Below are 19,295 nucleotides of genomic sequence, written 5' to 3'. Positions count from 1 at the left end.
GCCTTCATTTCCTCTCTTGTAAAAAAGAATTTGTTTCTATCACACAGAGTGAAGGTTCACGGGACTAAACTAAGTAGCAAAAGGAGGTAGCTTCAGGGGAATCAAGTGACAAGTGTGTTCCTGTCACAGGGAAGCAACACGCCCCCGCCTTCTCTGAGCTCCGCTTGCCGCCATCTAAAATTCTCTGGGACTCTGCTCACCAGCGGCCGCCTCTCTGGGATCTTAGCTCCCTGGGGCAGAGGCTTAGTTCTCCTGGGTCAGTGCTGTGCCTGCATCCCCGGGGAGAGAGTCCGGCACACAGTAGGCCCTCGAGAAATATTTGTTAAATTCAGTGTTCAGAAAGGAGCTCTGAGGTTGCTCACACCTCTGCCCCATGGCCTGAGGTGCAAGGTGGCGCACCCTGACAAGGCCGCGGTGAGTGCTTTACTGTCGTCGCTGTTTCAGCCATGGGTCCTTCTGAACTGGGACAGTTCCTGGCCCTCTTTTCTCTCCCCCAGGCTAGCGGAGGCCCAGTTGTCAGCTTCCTGGTGTGGCCCGGGCTGGCTTGTGAGGGCCAATTCCGGACGAACTCAGGAGCTGTTGGTGGAGCCAGGGCCCAGCAGGAGGAAGGGCAGGGAGGGGTGCACGGGGAACCAAATGCTGCTCTTGTCACGTCCAAGCACAGGCTTGGCCTCAGATCCTGGCAAGAGGGAGGGGGCCACCCTGCCCCTGTGCTGTCCTCTCTGGGGGCAGCAGTCGGGGGGGGGAGCTGCTGCCAGCTAGCCCTCTCAGAGGTAGGCAGGCCCCCCCCTGTGGTGAACTCACCACACACCTGCATCTGAGTGGCCGAGTGCGTGTGTATGTACGCACGTGCATGGTTGTGCGTGTTTGTGCACAGCTGATGAGAATGTGGGCATCTGTGTTCGTGCTGCCTAGGCCAGGGCTGGTGAAACATCTGTGCTTCAAGGGAGTATTTATGAGGACGTGTGTGTGTGTGTGTGTGTGTGTGTGTGTGTGTGTGTGAAAGTCTGGGTGTGTCTGGGTGTGTGTGAAGCTTGATCCACACCCTCTGTAGTATGACATCTACCCAACAAACTGGTATAAACCTGGACCACCAGAGTGTGAATGACAGACACCTGCTTATCCCCTTCCCCCACCACTGGGGATCTAGGGACAGAAATTCCCAAACCTTAGGGCTGGGCCTTCCTGAGGGCAGGATTCTCCTTGGAGTTTGTATTTCCATGCCCCTGGGGATGGGTCTTTCACCCCCTACCTGGACACCCCACTTGGGTACACACACACTAAAAGATGCCTCTTGGGCCCTTCCCTGCTCCACTCACCTTTGGACCCACAAAGACAACTGTTCCATCAACCAGGTCCTTTCTATCCCCTGGCCTCCTCCCTACCTCCAGCCGGGAGCAAAATTTCAGGCCTCACTTGAGCTAAGGAATGGAAGAAAACCTGGGGAGGTTTTCTCTTGTGATTCAGTGTCTCTCCCTTGCCTCATAATGGGACAAAATCGCAGAGGGTGATTCTCTAGTGCAAGGTCACCAGTAGCCAGGGGCTGAACCAGACCGAAGCCCAAGGTTGCGGGCTTAGCCCAGCTTCTTTCATACCTTGCTGCCTCTGTGGTTCAGGCCCAGCCTACCTGTCGTCCACCACACCTTAGTAAGCAGTAGTGCATCTAAAGAGCAGAACTCCAATGAGAGGTCAGGGCGTAGGACAGGTCAGTTTGCAAGGAGGTTGGGGAAACTGGCCCGGGGAACAGGAAGCCCAACCCCCACCTGGGTTCTCCTCCAAGGAGTACTCACTGCTCTGAGCCAGGATAAAGCTGCCACACTCTTGGGAGTGGTTGCCAGACTGGTCTGTCATGTTGACACTGAAAATGTCGTCGGCCATGAAGTGGAGCACATCCATGTGGCATGTGTATGTGGCATGCGTGGCATTGTGGGTGGACCGGTGGAGGCTGCAAGAGGTGGCCTCATCCTCCAATTCTCCATACGGGTCTTGCCTTCAAGGATAGAGCAGCCAGTCATGGCTGGAGGCCGGTTGGACTCAGTGTACAGGGCCAGGGCAGACGCCCAGAATCTTGGGAGGGAGGGACTTGAGGTGGGGCCGGAGGTCACCTGGCCCAACCTTCCCTGTCCCTGGGAAGGCAAACTCTCCCCTGAAGAGTCCAGGCTCAGCTCACACACCTCCAAGACCAGGAGCTCACCAGGTCATTTGGAACAGCAACTCTCAACTTTGGAAATTTGGGCCATTCTTGCCTCAGCTGAGCCTCAATCTGTCCCTGTCCTATAGCAAGGGTACTAAACATTTCAGGTCTCCTTCCCACTCTCTTTCAACCCAGAACCCCCCAAACACCTAATAAACACTTGTGCTAAGAACTAAGCTAAAAGCCAAATGAACCTCAGTCTCTGCTCTGGGTGCTCTGAATTTTCAGGGAGGTTGCTAATATGGAGTTAGAGGAAATGCTCTGGCTTTTTAACTCCCACTAGGCAAAAACAATAGGTTTTGAAGTATGTGAAGTTCATCAGCCATCTATCTCCCGACCTACAAATTCAGGCTCTGAACGTGACCACCCTCTGGGGCCAGTACAGATGTGTGGATTCAGATCTCTGTTAAATGTGCTGGAATAGAAACTTCTCCTGAATAAATGCTCTCCAAACCTGCAGCCTGGACCACTGTAATGGCTGTCCAGTGGTGTCCTTGCCATGCCCGCCTTCCCTGCAGTCTATTTCACATGCACAGCAGCCAAGGTGGGGGCTTTCAAAACGCCCTGTCACTCTCCTGCACCAAACTGCAGTGGTTTCTCACCACCCACCCACACAATCAAACATCTGGCCCCTGCTGACCTCTTGCCTTCTTCACTTGTCATTTTCCCCAACACTGGCTCACTCCCCTCTGGTCACACCAACCTCCTCACTGTTCCTCAAACTCACCAGCTCTACCTGCCTCAGGGCCTTTGCACATGCAGTGCCCGCTGCATGGAATGCCATTTTCCCAGTTCACTGGCTGCCTCCTTCTTACCCAGAGAGGCCTGCTCTGACCCCATAGGCCCTCCCCGATGTCACGTGCTCTCTACCCCATGGTCCAACTTCCTGTTCTTTATAACACTCATTATTAACAGAAAGCATCCTGCCTGCTGCATGTGTGTTTATTGTCTGTCTCGATAGTCATTTCCGCTGCAGTGCATCAGCTCCAGGACACCTGGGACCTCATTGGTTTTGGGGTCTGCTGAGTCACTGGTGCTTGCAAGTGTCAAGCAGGAGCTTAATAAATGTGTTCTACATGAATGAATGAATGAATGAATGATGACAGAATAAAAGCCAGCTATTCTCTATCCTGAGCAGCATATTGACAAAGAGACTCTCCTTGACCAAACACTACTCAGGCTTCCGTGAGCTTTTGGGTTTTCTGTGTCTCTCTGTGTTTTCTACTTTTAGCAAGAATCCTGCTAAGTCAGTTTAGCCAGAATCCCCCATCCTTAATATCAGATGGGGTTCCTCATCCTCTACCATCCCTGTGTGGTATCGGATCCCCCCAGGCTGCTGTCAGCAAGAATCCTGTTAGATCCATTTAGTCAGAAGCCCCCTTACCCCTGATGTTTCCTCCTAGTCAATTTCCATCCACTGACCCCACCCTTCTCTTTGGCTGTAAGTCCCCACTTTTCCTTGTTGTGTTCAGAGTTGAGCCAACCCTCTCTCCTACATGGCAAGACCCCATGCAATGTCCCTACGCCCATCATGGTGGTCCTAAATAAAGTCTGCCCTACCGTTCCATAACAAGTGTCGTAAATGATTCTCTAACGATATGGACTTATAAGGACACATGGATTTTGGAGTCAGGCGGCCTGTGTTTGAATTCCAGGTATACCGCTCACTGGCTGTGTAACCTTGGGCAAGTTGTATAACCTCTCTGAACTTCAGTGTCCTTGCTTATAAAATGAGAATCATAATTGTGGGGACTGGAGGTGATCATTGTGTGAGTGACAGAGTATGGCCTTTGGAGCTGGACAGAGCTGCCCTCTGTCATGCTCTGGACAAGTCCCATAAACCTCGTGTAGCTATCTGTAAGATGGGCACAGTGATCCCCACTTCACAGTCTTTCTTGGGGTGAAACCAAATGCTGTTGCTGAAGTTGCTGCGTGAGCCCCTGGGAAGTGGCAGCTATTATTTTTATCGCTAAACTACCTGCTGGGCACACAGTAGGTCTAACTCAATCTGTGTCCTCCCGTGGTCCTGTCCCAGGACGATGCTCCCCTGAGTAGCACTCCTAGGGCTGGTGAGGCCCAGCCACTTACCAGGTGAGGGTGAGCGTGCTGGGGTGGAGCGTCCACGTCTCCAGGATGCAGGTGACTGTCTGGAAGTAATCGGTGTAGCAGACAAGGTTCGAGCAACCACAGGCTGGAGGGTGAGGGGAGAGAGCGCCTTGGTACAGGTTGGAAGAGGGCTTCAGAGCTGCTCACTCCCTTATCCCCTCTGGGGCTGGAGGATGAGTAGAGGCAGGGGTCCCAGGGCCAGGATGAATATGGTGATTAGGAGCCACTGAGGTGTGGGACTGAGGCAAGGAGGTCCTTGCCACCTAAGATTCCTTGTCTGAGCCCCCAAAGTTTCAAGGCTAGCTATAGAGACAAACACTCCAAATGTAAAACATAATTAACTAAGTGGTTCCCACCTCAGCTCTCTCCCCAAGAGCCCTGTGTGGAGCCAACAGGTCAGCATAGCCCCTGGCCAGTCTCCCTCTCAGGTGGTGCATCCTGAACTCCCCACATGCAGGATGAACCTGCACAGCCTTGGAGAGTCATTCATGAAGTGAAAGAGAGCGCTGTTGAAAATGCCCCGATCTCTGACCAGGAGGAGCCCTCTGCTCTACAGTAGCTGGTCCCAGCAGGACAGGACACGGCCACAGAGATGCCGCAAGGAGACCTCAGGAGACCAAGAAGCCCTGAACGCTCTTGCCAGGTGCCTGCATTATCCTGCTGCCCAAACCGATACCACCAGTAGCAAGTGACTCAGGGGCTGCCAGCTAAGGCGATTTTATTGGAGGATTTAACACTTTCCCACCTCTATCATTTATTGCTTCACTGTGCACTAAAAGTAGAGGTGCAGGCATAATCTAAATGTTGTTCAATGTTTGACAAAATAGATTGAATGCATTTTAGTTTTGTAAGATCAAGTGCCAACACTGCTATTTTTCCACATTATTTATCAGAAATTTGTTCCCTTTCTTAAGTGGATTCATTTTCAGTAGCTTTTTCCTACTTTTCCGCGACTAAAGACCTGGGGGGCGCTGGGTGGGGGGTGGATCATTCACTCCCTGGACCTCACTCTGAGGCAGAAGCTGGACTCAAGAGCCAAAAACACTGCTGTTGGAAAGTCCTTTTGTGCGGAACTGCACCACGCCTTCCCTGCTTCCCTCTGTCTGGGCTGCTGAGACTCACCCAGGAATTCTAATCTGCGCTAGGTCTACCCGCACGCCCACGAGCAGACATGCTAACCCGCAGTGACCTGCCCTCTCCTGAGCGTGGCCTGTGAACCCTCTGCAGTTCCTGGGCAGCCGCTGCCGCGGGGTCTGCGTGTGGCCTGGGTCCTGCTCAGGGAGGAGGCTTCCATCTGGCCGGAGCACAGGGCCCGTCAGCAGGCGCAGAAGGCTAGCTCTGCTCCTTGTGGAGAACGGAGGACTAACTTTGGCAGAGCCTCAGTCCAGAGCCGCAGGAGCCTCCGTGGGGCTGTCTCCTCCGTGGTTATATCCTGGTAGTTCTCTCCGGACTTCAGAACTTGGAGAGGAGTTGCCATTCCTACCTAGCTGGGCTCAAGGCCAAAGAATAGGGTTTGTCCCAAACCTGAATGAAAGACTGGGGAGGGGACAGCAGTCCCTGAACTAGCATGGAGGTGACAACAGGGGCCAGAGGGGGTAAAAATCCAATTCACCTGGTTAGTACCCCAACCCTGGGCCAAGATCCCCAGCACCGTCCCTCACCCGGGGTTATCAAAGTGTGGCCACATGACTCATGAGTACCCTGTGTCACTATCTGTTAACTAGGGACACTGGACCCCTTGGAGTGTGTGGAGATATGTGTATGATATCACGCCGCTGCAGCCCACATTCAATAAAAGCAGCAAAGGCAGTGTTAAGACCATGGAATCAGGCAAATTAGTGAACTGATCCCAGTTCTGCCACCACCCAGCTGTGCAGCCGTGGACCTTTCCTTTATCCTCTCTGAGCCTCTGTTTTCTTAACGGAGAACTGGGCATCACTGCAGCGTGGGCCTCACGGGGCCGCCAGGAGAAAGGAATGAGATGATGCTGAGCACCCAGTACATAGCAGGGTCTTGGTGTTTGTGCCCGGGTCACTCAGCCCTGACAGTGCCCCCACACCTAACTGCTGGCCTTGTCCACCTTGGCCTCTGACATCTGCCCCCGACTGCAACACCTCCTGACCCTCCAGAACCACTTTCCAAGGCTCTGGTTACGTCGGTGTCCACCTCCACTCTTCCCTCTGGGGAGCCTGGGTGCCTGCTGAGGGTCCAGTGAGTACTGAAGATCCCCCAGGAGAGACCGAGGTAGGGCCAGGGCCGGCCAGGCAGAGAACCGTGGGAACGAAGGGCACAGCGTCTCGTTGCCCGGCGAGGCGCAAAGACCCGCGCTGGGGGCTGGGCTGCTGAGACCTGCGTGAACAGCTGGCTACTGGAACTCTCTGCTTGGATGGATTCTGGTCCATGGGGAGCTCCCTGCTCCGCTTGTGTTAGCCCCGCGCGGACATATGTCATAGACTCTGACCCTGGGGCCTCTAGCCGTGACGCAGAGCACACAGGCCAACCTGGCCCTCTCAGCACAGATGGCCGGCCAGCTACTTACCACCGTGGAGCATCAGCAGGAGCAGAGGGGCAGCCCAGCCGCACGGCATGCTGACTCCTGGGCGTCTGGAAGAGATGCACAGCAGAGGGTGGGCCTGGGCCTGGGGTCGAGGGACCGTGAGCACCTCCCCCCTGTCCCCATCCCTCCCCTGGAAGACTCGCCTCAGATTCTTGGATTTGTCTCAGAAAAAATAAGATTTTGAGGAACCCAAGGACACTCCCAAGAATTCCTGCCCCTTAGAAATGGCTGACTCTCCCCATGGACCCTTTCTCACTCCTCCCACCTTCTTCCTGTCCCCCTATATGGTCACAAAATGGCAGGTGAATTCAAAGAGGGAATGGCTCACTGCTGTCCTGTGCACACCTGGTCTTTATGGGGTGTGGAATTAAATGTGGGCATTTATGCAGCTAAGAAAGAAAGAGGGAAGGTGCAGGAGGTGGGGGAGGGGACATTGGTTTGGAAAGTGATATTTAATGAGCAGCAATCTCAAGTTCTCCATCCCATGAAACACCCACGTTGACGTCAGCCCTATGAATTGTCTCCTCACTAAATAACAAATCTAAGATTTGCCCACAAAGAAGACCCTTGCTGAATACATACCTAAGATAAAGTTAGTCCAATAATGAGCCTTTTACTCAATTCAAAGCCCAGGTTAGCCCACTAGGGAGCACACTGGAACCCAGACCCAGCCAAACAAAGGCAGCCTGGACAAGATGTGGCAGAGAAGAGAACTCTTTGGCAAACAGAGCAAGCCTATCTGGGAAGAGTGGACTTCGGTGCCCTGAGCAGAGGAACAACCCTCCAGGCTGGCAATGCCAGTCTTTAGCTGGTACTCTGCCCATTGCACCCCCACTTCTGTATCTACTTGGGGAGGTGTCAACCAGAGGCCAGTGGGTCCACCTGCCAAGCCCAGGAACCTCACCCAGACCACCCCAACAGACAGGGGTATAGCTGGAACTGGAGCCTGAGGGATAACCCATGAAGAGACCAAGTCATATACATGGATTCTTCCAGACATCATCCCTGAGCCCACAGGGAGAAGGCCCCACTATCCATGTTTCCCCAGACCCTACTCTGGCCCCATCAAGAGCTCTCTCTGAGCTCCTACCAAATCACCAAGTGGGCAGCGGTAAAGTGCACAGAGAAATTCAGATTACCAGCTGTGTGGCTCTGGGCCAGTCACTTCCCCTCTCTGAACCTTGTAGAAAACAGTAAAGCCCACTTCCAGGATTCTCCTGAGAATTCAAGGAAGTGATTTGCAGAAAACCCTGAGCATGGCCCCTGACACATAAACACTCAATAATAGAAAATTTAGGGCCTAAGAAATGGAAGAATTCCAGAATGATCTAGACAAAAGGTCCCCAAATTTCTCACTTTCAAAATGTTGGCTGTATCTGTAGATCATGTGTGCTATTATTTATTTAATATGTTTTCTATAAATGAAGTCACTTAGAAATTAACTCCAGCCTCATCCTAATCAATAATCTCCATAGTTGCATATTTTTCCCCAACACACTTAAAAATGAATAGCATTGCAATGTTCAGGCGCTCCCACCACCCACTACATTCAGGGTGCTATCTACTTGCTATTTATCTTTATTTTACCTCCCCTTTTGCTCCATATACATGTCTTAAAAGAAGATGTAATATTGCTACCATTGACAGGTGTATAACTAGTATGAAATGGAGAGGCAGTGTGTACCACAGTAATTAAAACACAGCCTTGGAGCCAGCGTACCTCGGTTCAGATCCCAGCTCTGCCATTTACAGGCTGTGTGACCCAGGGCAGTTTACTTTCTGGGCCTCAGCGTCCTCATCTGTGAAATGGAAATAATAATAGCAGTGCATACACCATAAGGTCCTTGGGGGAATTAAAATAGTCAATATTTGTAAAGCATTTGAAACAGAGCCTGACGTAGTAGATATTATATATGTATTTCTTAAACAAAACAGTCAACTTACCATAAAACCATATACAGTGAAATGTAAAAACCAAACACAAGAAAAACAAAAGAGAGTAACTGAATTTTAAGAAAATAGTACCCCCTGCAGAAGACTCTCAGGACTTGAGATCGTGTTTGCCTTTGTTTAAAAGGGAGGATCAAAGGGTGTCAGAAGGGTGTTTAAGACATACTAGCACCAAACTGAGATTCTCACTCCCTCCGTCATCAGAGGATCAAAAGAAGGTTGAAAAGGGTCTAACTCTTCACTAGGGGTGCAGGGATATTTAACACCATCAAAAATAAGCTGCTCACTTCTGGGAAACACCAGCCTGGGAGTATGAAGGCTTCTCCTGGTGCTCCCACACAACTGAATGGAACTCCTCCCCGTCCCATTATGCTCCCTGTCCTGGATCCAACTCTTTATGGGTCTTCCGTCCGGCTGGTTCCTGCGGGCAACAGCAGCTCCCTTCCCAGATGCGCACCAGACCACCAGGTGTGCTTCCCAGGTGAAGGACATGGGGCGCCCTAGAGGCCTCCTGCTATGGGAGCCCAGCAGCAGCGCCCTACCTCTGCAGTCTCCTGCAGCAGAGCGAGAGCACCCGACTTGAAGTCTACCAGGCCCCCGCTGGGTGTACTTGGGCAGGTCCCGACCCTTCTCATTCTCTTTTCTCTCATCTATAAGATTACTCTTTGCTGCAGGTTTGTCGTAAGCACTAAAGGCATCATTGCCTGTAATGCACTCTAGCACAGTCTTACACGGTATGGAGCCCTGCAGAGGAGTTTATCCACCAGGCTGGGGTGCTGAGAAATGATTTCTGCACTTGTGGTAACTCCGATTAGAAGTTGGCTAGATTTCAGAAGATTCTGGGTAAGTGGAGAAGCTTGTGCGTAGGAAGTCAGATTGAAGTAGGTGCATGGCGAATATAAAGTGCTTCCTTCACCATCAAGAGAGAAATGCAAATAAGAAGCACAGTGACATACCATTTCAATCTTATCAATTGGCAAAAACTAAGTCTGACGACATCACATTAACGTTAACTTTCATTCACAGTTAGTGGGAACGTAAATTGATACAACTGGTCTGGAAAATAGTTTGGCTTTATCTAATTAACTTGAGTAAGTGCTTGCCAGGAGACTCAGCATTTCATCCTTATGTATATTACAAAAGAAACTCTGCCACATGTGTACTAGAAGCATATGCAGAAATGTTTATAGCAGCATTGACTTTAATACTGAAAAACTGGAAACAACCTAAATACCCATCAGCAAGAAAATGGAAAGATAAATTTTGGTGTAATCACTCAATGTGAAAGTGAATCATAGCTTCACACCACAAAACAATTGATTCTCACAAACAAAATGCAAAATGAAAAATAAGTTAGAAAAGAACACCATCTATATCACATGTAACACCATGTAAAACTGCTCTAGGCAAACACACAAGTGTCCTGAAAGTATAGAGATTCAAGCGGATGATAAACATCAAACTTCAAATAGTGTAGAAAAGGAGAGGATGTGATGGGGGGTCTCAACAGTTTGGTAAAAGTGAGTGAAGTTACCATGGATGTTGGTTATAGGGTGGGGCAAAAATAGGTTTACAGTTGTGAGTACATAAAACACAGAGCTTATTCTCATGTTATTATTTATTAATTATTGTATTATCTTCCATACAAACAGCAATACAGTAAACTGACTTTTGTTCCACCTTGTATATTATTCTTTATACCTTTTTGTATGACCAAACTATTTCATAGCATTTTTTTAAATTTAGTTTTTCTTTTAAAGTTAGAGGCAGAGCCAGTGAGAAAGTGAATAAGCTTTTTTTTTTTTAAATGCTCACCCAAGGACATGCTCATTGACCTTAGAGAGAGGGGAAGGGAGGTAGAGGAACACTGATGTGAAAGAGAAACAGCGATCTGTTGCCTCTTGCATGCACCCCCACTGGGGACTGAACCTGAAACCCAAGTATGTACTCTGGAATCGAACCCACGACCCTTCGGTCTACGGGACAACGCTCCAACCAAACTAGCCATCCTAGCCAGGGCTTCATATCATTTTAAATGTAAGTGAATCTTAAACTGTAAAATAAATTGTGGAGGGAGACTTTCACTTCTGGCTATGTTGGAGTAGCTGGTATCAGGCTAATTCCCCTGCTGAGAACAGCTACCAAACAGGAACAAATACTGTGAGAGGGCATGAGAGAGCAAACAAGGTTGAGAGTACTTGAGAGGCCAGAGTTTCAGAGTGAAAAAAATACACTAAAATTCTGTATGCAATTTTCCCTCAAATAATTTGCCAAGTCATTGCAAATGAGTCGCACCCCAAGAAATCTAGCAGAGAGCATTTGAGAATAGGCTAAAAAGCTAAGAGATTTTGGCAGTTTCACAATGCTGAGAGAGGAATTGAAGTTCAAGGTCTGGCAAGAAAGATGGACCCTGGTAAATACCCAGTTATTCATGAAAGGCTATGCCTTAAGAGTAATAAAAAATCAGAAGTAGTTTAGTCTTGACAGCATCAAGGTGATCTGCCTATACACTATATGTCTGCTAGAAGAAAATTAAAACCTATCTGAAAAAAAGTTAACTTTATCCAAAGCCTCTTTTTTATCATACACAATATCCAGCATTCACTTAAATTGACAAGGAAAACCAAAAACAACATCAAATGACCAAAAACCAAGAGAAAAAGAGACAATGAAAACAGATACATAGGTGATTTGGAAAATGACATTCAGACATGATTTAAAATAACTATGATTAGTATACTCAAGAATTCCACCAGAAATGTGAAACCTATTTAAAAGAAGAAACCCTAGAAATGAAAAATACAATAATTGAAATCTATAAAAACTGAATTAATGGATTTAGCAACAATTAGAAACATGGAAAGAAAGGATTGGTGAACTGAGAAATTTGTCAATAGAAAATACCGAGATTGAAATATGCAGGAAAAAATAATTAAAAAATACAGAAAAGAGCAAAAGAGTTATCAGATATTGTGCAAAATTCTAAAATACACGTATTTGGAATTGAGAGAGGACTACTCAGAAGCAATAATAGAGAAAAGGGTTAAGTATTTTACAAAACTAGCAAGGAACCTTAAGCCATAGATTCAAGAAGTTCTACAAAACCCCAAAAGGAAAAACATAAAGAAAACCGCATGTAGACACATCATAGCAAACTTTAAAAAATTTTTTTTAAATAAACACATACATACTTAAAAGTCAACTTAAATTTTTATATCCAGCAAAAATATCTTTAAAAAAAAGGAACTTAAGCTCAATATGATATGACATGATAAAGGAATCAACTAAAATCCCACAGGTAACATCATACTTAATGTTGAAAAACTGAAAGCTTTGCTTTTCCTCTAAGATAAACAAGACAAGGATGTCTACTCTCATGACATCTATTAAACATTGTACTAGAGGTCTGGCCAAGGTTATAATTCAAGGAAAAGAAGTAAATACTGGAAAAGAAGTAAAGTGTTTCTGTTTTACAGACTATATAATTTTGTATATAAGAACCCCAAGGCATTCACATACACACACACAAAAAAAGAAACAAAACAAGTAAACAACCAAACATAATAGTTCCTTAGATATGACACCAAAAGTACAAGCAACCAAAGATAAAATAGATTGAACTATTTAAAATTTCAAACCTTTGTGTTCAAAGGACACTATCAAGAAAATGAAAAGACAATCTACAGATTGAGAGAAACTATTTTCAAATCATATTTTTGCTAGGGGTCTATTATTCAGAATATAAAAAGAACTCTTATAAATCAAGATCTAAAAGATAACATGATTTTAAAAGGCACCAAAGATTTGAGTAGGCATTTCTCCAAGAAAGCTATACTAATGACCAATAAACACATGAAAAGATGATCATTAAGAAAATACAAATAAAGGCCTCAACATGATACCATTTCATACCAACTAGATGGCTACTATTTTAGAAAAGGAAAATAAAAAGTATGGGCAAGGATGTGGAGAAATTAGAACCCTTATACCTGCATCAAAATATATACTAAAGTGAGCTTTTCAGGCAAAATAAAAAGAATCCCAGTTGGGAAGAAAGGTACCACAGGAAGGAATAAAGAACATTACAGAATATTATAAATATAAATGAAAATCAATTGCTTAAAATAGTAATAATGATGATATTATGAAGTTAAAACTATATGCAGAATTAAAATACATGATAATGATACCCCAAAGGTAAGAAAGTATAAATAAAGCAAAGATCACTGCACTGTCTAGGAAGTGATAAAGATACTAATATAAGATAGACTCCACAAATATCAAGTATGCATGTTGTAATTTCTTAATTATATTTTATTGATTATGCTATTACAGTTGTCCCAGTTTTTCCCCAATTACACCTCACCACGCAGCATCCCCCACTCCTTCAGGCAATCCCCCCATCATTGTTCATGTCCATGGGTCATGGGTATAAGCTCTTGGACTACTCCATTTCCTGTACTGTACTTTACAACCCCATGGCTCTTTTGTGACTGCCTATTTGTACTTCTTAAGCCCCTCACCTCTTCACCCGTTGCCCCACAACCCCTCCCATCTGGCAGCCATCAAAAGGCTCTCTACCCATGATTCTGTCTTTGCTCTTCTTGTTAGCTTAAATTTTTTTTTTAGATTCGTGTTAATAGATATGTATTTATTGCCATTTTATTGTTCGTTGTTTTGATCTTCTTTTTCCTAAATGAGTCCTTTTAACATTTCATGTAATAATGGCTTGGTGATGGTGAACTGAAAACAAGACCTCAGAGATGTCTGCACACCCATATTCATTGCAACATTATTCACAATAGTCATGATGTGGAAGCAACCTAAATTAATCAACCAATGAATTGATCAAGAAAATGTGGAGCTTCTAGGTGGGTGAACATATGACGTGGACTGGGAAGAAGGTGGCAGAGCAGCTAACAGCCCTGTCTACTTGTTCTCATCCCGACCGGACTTGGAGGGAAACACAGAGCGGAGAGTGCGTGAAAGAGGCTGTGCGTGAGCGCGGACACGGGCGAGAGCTCAAGGACTGCGCAGAAGTGGGCAGACCCGGCGGCCTGTGCTTTCTGAGGGCAGCTGAGGCAAGACCCCGGACCCAGCGAGGGCCCAGGGCTCGCATCCTCTGGGGGCGCACAGAGGCTTTGCCAACAAAAACTCAGAGGGCCACGTGGCGGCAGTCGCCGCGCATATCGGACTTTCCTGGCTTGCGCACCTTGCTCTGCTTCCTCCGCAACCATGTCTGACAAACCCGACATGGCCGAGATTGAGAAATTTGACAAGTCGAAATTGAAGAAGACAGAAACGCAAGAGAAAAATCCACTGCCTTCCAAAGAAACCACTGAACAGGAGAAGAAAGCAGGCGAATCGTAATGAGACCCGCACGACCGATATGCACTGTACACTCCACAAGCATTGCCTTCTTATTTTACCTCTTAGCTTTTTAACTTTGTAAAACGCAAAGAGGTTGGATCAGTTTAAATGACTGCTGCCCCTTTTCACATCAGAACTACTGACAACGAAGGCCGCACCTGCCTCTCCCATCTGCCTGTCCGGCTGGTGGGGAAGGAAAGAACTTGCATGTTGGTGAAGGAAGGAGCTGGGTGGGTCAACAGTGAAATCTAGAGTAAAAACCAAGCTGGTCCGAGGTGTCCTGCAGGCTGTGAAGTGCTGTTTCATCAGAGTGCCATTTTGTTTGTTTGTTTGTTAAAATAATATTAATTACTAGAATGCACATTTTTTTAAATATGCAAATAAAGTTTTAAAACCTGGGAAAAAAAGACAACTCAGAGGGCCAGGGTGCACTGCTGGAAGAGTGGGTGGGGCCCAACCCAATGGGGCTCAGAGTGGAGGGCTGTTCAGAGTGGAGAGTTAGGCAGAGCTTCCAGCAAGAGAGCAGCAGGCTCAGGATGGGGAGGCAGGAACGGAATGCCAGAGTTTTTAAGCATCCAACTAGATACCCTCACAGACAGATGAACCCATCCCTCACCTATGGGATTCCACGCTTTAAAGACCAGCAAGTCCAGACTCAGGAGTATCCTGCTGGGGACATTTTTGCAGGGGAAAAAAAGAAAAAAACTCTGAAAAGACCCTACACCAGACACTAGGAGCTACACACTTCCTCAGGCCCTGATTCACTAAACCCAGCAGAGAAGAGAGAACAGAGACAGGTGCAACAAGATGCAGACTTCTCCCGTGCATAGCTTTTTGACATCCATATATTGCCCTTCAAGTTTGGGACTTATACGTCACCAGGTTTTATATTATAGTTTATTTCAAACTTTATTTATTGCTCTTCCCTTCTCTTACTCCATTTTACCTTATTCCTTTCTCTTCTTATCTTGGATTTAAATTTTATTTTCTCTCTAGTTATGACTTGTTTCCATTCAACCCTCCAGCCTCTCAAAATTGTCTGTCATTAACCATTTCAAGTTCTTTTTCCCGTTCATAAAATATCCTTATTCTCTCTCCACATTTATCAATTTTGTTTGGTAGTTGTGGATAAAGTGGTTGTTGATACATTTTTTTCAAGCTCACATCTAGAGAGTCACTATTTTTGTATTTCAAATCTCAAATTCTATCATTGCCCTCTCTCACTCCATCTTGCCTTCCTCCTACCCTTTCTACCTTTCATATTAAATGTAAATTTTTCCCTGTCTTAGCCTGGTTTTCATTCCTCACTTTCAGCATTACTTCTCTCTCTATCCTCTCTTCCCTCTTATTCTTAGCCCACCTTTATAAATCTTAGCTCAATTGTTGTTGATAGTGTTGTGGTTGATCTTTTTCTCCAGTTAGGTTCCTGATATTTGTTACATATATAATTTTTCCATTGTTAGACTTCTCTTTTCTCTCTCTCTCTCTCTCTCTCTCTCTCTCTCTCTCTATATATATATATATATATATATATATACACATATATATACACATATATATGTATATATATATATTTCAGTTTATACCTAATACTATATGCTTCCCTTCTCTTACTCCATTCCATCTTCCCTCCTCCCCTTTTTATTTACTATGTAAGTTTTACTTTCTTTTTTTCTTTGCCTAATTTCTATTCCCTACCCTAATTATTCCTCCTCCCTCTCCCCTCACAGAATCACTTTTCTCTCAGTTAATCACTTCATATTTGCTTCTCCTTTCTTTTAATAGTCCTAATCTCTTTACACCTTTATTAACATTGGCTTAATTTCAGGTGATAGGGCAGTTGTGGGTGGGGGTTAATTTTGCAGGTGTGGGTCTTTTTCCTGGGCTGTTTGGTTTTTTTCTGGCAGCATCTGTACAACAGTACACAAGACATGGTGGGCAGAGTGGCTCTCAGTCAGCCAGCTGGAGAGAAGAGCCCACCAAAGAACAACCCAACAATAACCAAAACCCAATTACAACCAGAGAGCACGCATAAACAGCATAAAGGACAGCCAAAAAGCATCAAACTCAGGAACTCAAAGGGACTGCACCACTGGGCCCCACAGGACTCCTAACAGAAGGTCACACCAGGAAGACAGGGAGGCAAAGCAGACCAATCAAATATGCATAAACAAACAAGAAGACTTCCGGCCAAGATGGAGGCTTAGACTGACACGCTCTGTCTCCCTCCACAACTAAGTAGGAATACAACTACCTCAAAACCAGATATAACCAGAAGTTCCAGAAAATAAAACTACATGGAAGCTTAACGTATGAAGTTATAAACCAATGGTGCTCGTCTGGACGGGTAGGAGGGGCGAGATCAGAATTGGGATGGAAAGGTCGGGCTGTGCTGTCCGAGGTAGCGGCGGGGATAGCGGCGGGACTGCGAGAAACGCCAGGGGAGCAGTCCCGGCTGCAGTAGAGACCCGGCAGCTCGTGATTCCAACGCTGGGGAAGGCAGACCCCCCCACTGCCTTGGACGGTGAGGCCATGGGGAAGGAGCCTCCTGGTCTCTCAGCGGAGAGTAATGTCAGGAATCTATCTTGGGTCCCCGCCCCCACACAAAGCGCCCCAGAGCGGTGAAAAAGGTCGCTGGTCGCTGGGTAGGGGACAAGTGCATGGGGCGCCGCCCCCTACAACCTGCCCAGGAAACAAAGGTATACTGAAAACTGACAGGATGAAACAGACCATGATTGAAATCCCGGTGATGCAGCTCACCAGGCAGCAGATGAGGGACCTAACCAATGAGCAAATAAGAAATCTTTCTGAGGCTCAGTTCAGAGCTATAGTGATAAGGTGGCTTACAGAATTAACAGAAGATTTGGAACAAGACGGGGAAGGAATGAAAGCTAATCACACTGAAACGAACAAAAACACATATGAGACAAGTGAAATGAAAACCAGAGATCAAATCAACATATCGGAACATAGGGAAGGAACAAACAGTCAACCAGTGCAGAAAGAGGAAACAAAAAGGGAGGAACATGAGGAGAGGCTCAGAAACCTCTGGGACAGCTATAAGTGAACGAACATTCGGATTATTGGATTGCCAGAGGGCGAAGAAGAAGAACTAGAAATTGAAAAATTATGTGAAAAAATAATGAAGCAGAACTTCCAGAACTTGGGGAAGGAACTAGACTTACAGGTCCAGGAAGCACAGAGTTCCAAATAAACTCGACCCAGGGAGAACCACTCCAAGACACATTATAATCAAATTGTCAAAAATTAAAGATAAAAAGAGAATCTTAAAAGCAGCAAGAGAGAAGAAGAGAATCATGTACAAAGGGGACCCAATTAGAGTATCAGCTGACTTCTCAAGGGAGACCCTGCAGGCAAGAAGGGACTGGCAAGAAATATTCAAAGTAATGAAAATCAAAAACCTACAGCCACAAATACTCTATCCAGCAGAGCTGTCATTCAGAATAGAAGGGCAGAGAAAGTGCTTCCAGGACAAAGTAAAACTGAAGGAGTTCATTAGATCCAAACCACTATTATATGAGATGTTTAAGGGACTGGTTTAGAAGAAGGAGGATCAAAAGTATGAATGAACATTAAAATGAAAACTGCATCACAAAAACCAACAACAGAAGCTAGGGAATCGAAACAAAGGCAAACTAAGCAGGCAACAAGAGTGGAAAAAGAATTATAGTATGAGGAACATATTGGGGGCAGGTCAGCAGGGAGTGGGGGGAAGGGAGGGAGATGGTACAGGAATTAAGCATAGTAGGAGGGAGTGGAGTAGACAGGAAGAGGTTGAGAAAAACTATATGCACAACCAATGGACATGGACTAAAAGGGGGGACAATTGGAGAGAAGGGGTTCACTGGGTGGAAGGGAGCAGAGGGAAAAGAAATTGGGACAAATGTAACAGTGTAATCAATAAAACATATTTAAAAAAAAAAAAAAAAACAAGAAGAGTCACCTAAAATAGTGGGACAAAGAAAACAACCACCACTTGAAAGCAGAGGAGAAATCCCTGGAAAGACTGCTAAATGAAATTGAGCCAAGCAAACGATCAGACCTTGCATTCAAAATAATGGTTATAAGGAAGATCAATGAGCTTAGTCAGAACTACAAAGAACTCCAGGGAAACTACAAGGAACTTACTGCAAACAACACCTGCATGAAAAAGGACATAGAAAATATCAATGCAAGACAGGAGGAAATGAATAATACAGTTATTGAAATGAAGAACACAGTAGAAGGAATTAAAAGAAGGCTAGATGAAGCAGAGGATAGAACCAGAGGTGGAGGACAAAGTGAAAAAAATTACAAGACAGAAAACAAAACGAAAAAAGGCTCTAAAAGAACAAGGAGGAGGACAACATAAAATGTAATAATATCTGTATGATAGGAATACCAGAAGGACAAGAAGAGGAGCAAGGAATAGAAAACCTGTTCAAAAAAATAATCACAGAAAACTTCCCTAACTTGATGAGAGAAAAAGTCATGCAAGTCAAGGAAGCAATAGAGTCCCATTTAAGAGGAACCTAAAGAGGCCCACTCCAAGGCACATCAAATTAAAATGGCATAATTCAAAGACAACGAGAGAATCTTAAAGGCAGCAAAGAGAAACAGCTAATAACATAGAAGGAGCTCCGATAAGGCTACCGGCTGACTTCTCAACAGAAACACTACAAGCCAGAGGGAAATATTCCAAGCAACAAAAAGCAAAGGCCTGCAACCAAGACTACTCTATCAAGCTAGGCTCTCATTAAAATGGAAGACAAAATAAGAGTTTCCCAGACAAAAGAAGGCTAAAAGAATACATCTCCACCAGCCAGCATTACAAGACATGTTAAAGGGGCTGTATTAAGAAGATGAAGAAAAAGAGAGAAAGAGAGGGAGAGATGAATACAGGTACAAAGGGGGAAAATGGCAATGAATAAGTATGTATCAATAAAACCTTAAATATGAATGGACTAAATGCTCCAATCAAAAGACATGGGGTAGCTGAATGGATAAGAAAACATGGCCCACATATATGCTGTTTACAAGAGACCCACCTTGGAACAAAAGAGCTACACAGACTGAAAGTGAAGGGATGGAAAAAATATTCCAAGCAAATGGACATAA

The 19,295-nt window shown here is 45.7% G+C and overlaps 2 protein-coding genes across 4 annotated transcripts in view; one reads left to right on the top strand and one right to left on the bottom strand.

The window, feature by feature from the left end:
- IL21R (interleukin 21 receptor) overlaps positions 1-19,295 on the bottom strand; it is a 39,566-nt gene that overhangs the window by 6,536 nt on the left and 13,735 nt on the right. For 2 of the 3 annotated variants that reach the window (XM_090277420.1, XM_090277418.1), the window contains exons 2-4: positions 6,840-6,904; positions 4,283-4,385; positions 1,791-1,990 (exon numbers count right to left, since the gene is read on the bottom strand). In XM_090277420.1, the coding sequence (XP_090133546.1) occupies positions 1,791-1,990; positions 4,283-4,385; positions 6,840-6,888 (352 nt within the window). In that variant the 5' untranslated portion in view covers positions 6,889-6,904. Of the gene's footprint in view, positions 1-1,790; positions 1,991-4,282; positions 4,386-6,839; positions 6,905-8,577; positions 8,657-19,295 lie in introns of all 3 variants that reach the window. The other variant, XM_090277419.1, reaches the window with a different exon arrangement.
- On the top strand, positions 14,043-14,177 carry LOC150009581 (thymosin beta-4-like). The gene has a single exon (XM_090279196.1). It carries the CDS (start codon positions 14,043-14,045, stop codon positions 14,175-14,177), a length of 135 nt encoding a protein of 44 aa, XP_090135322.1.

The sequence above is a fragment of the Furipterus horrens genome, unplaced genomic scaffold (assembly GCF_987537825.1).
Source record: "Furipterus horrens unplaced genomic scaffold, mFurHor1.1.pri manual_scaffold_5, whole genome shotgun sequence".
Classification (NCBI taxonomy): Eukaryota; Metazoa; Chordata; class Mammalia; order Chiroptera; family Furipteridae; genus Furipterus; species Furipterus horrens.
Note: the sequence above shows the minus strand (reverse complement) of the source record. Positions and strands in the feature narration are given on the sequence as shown.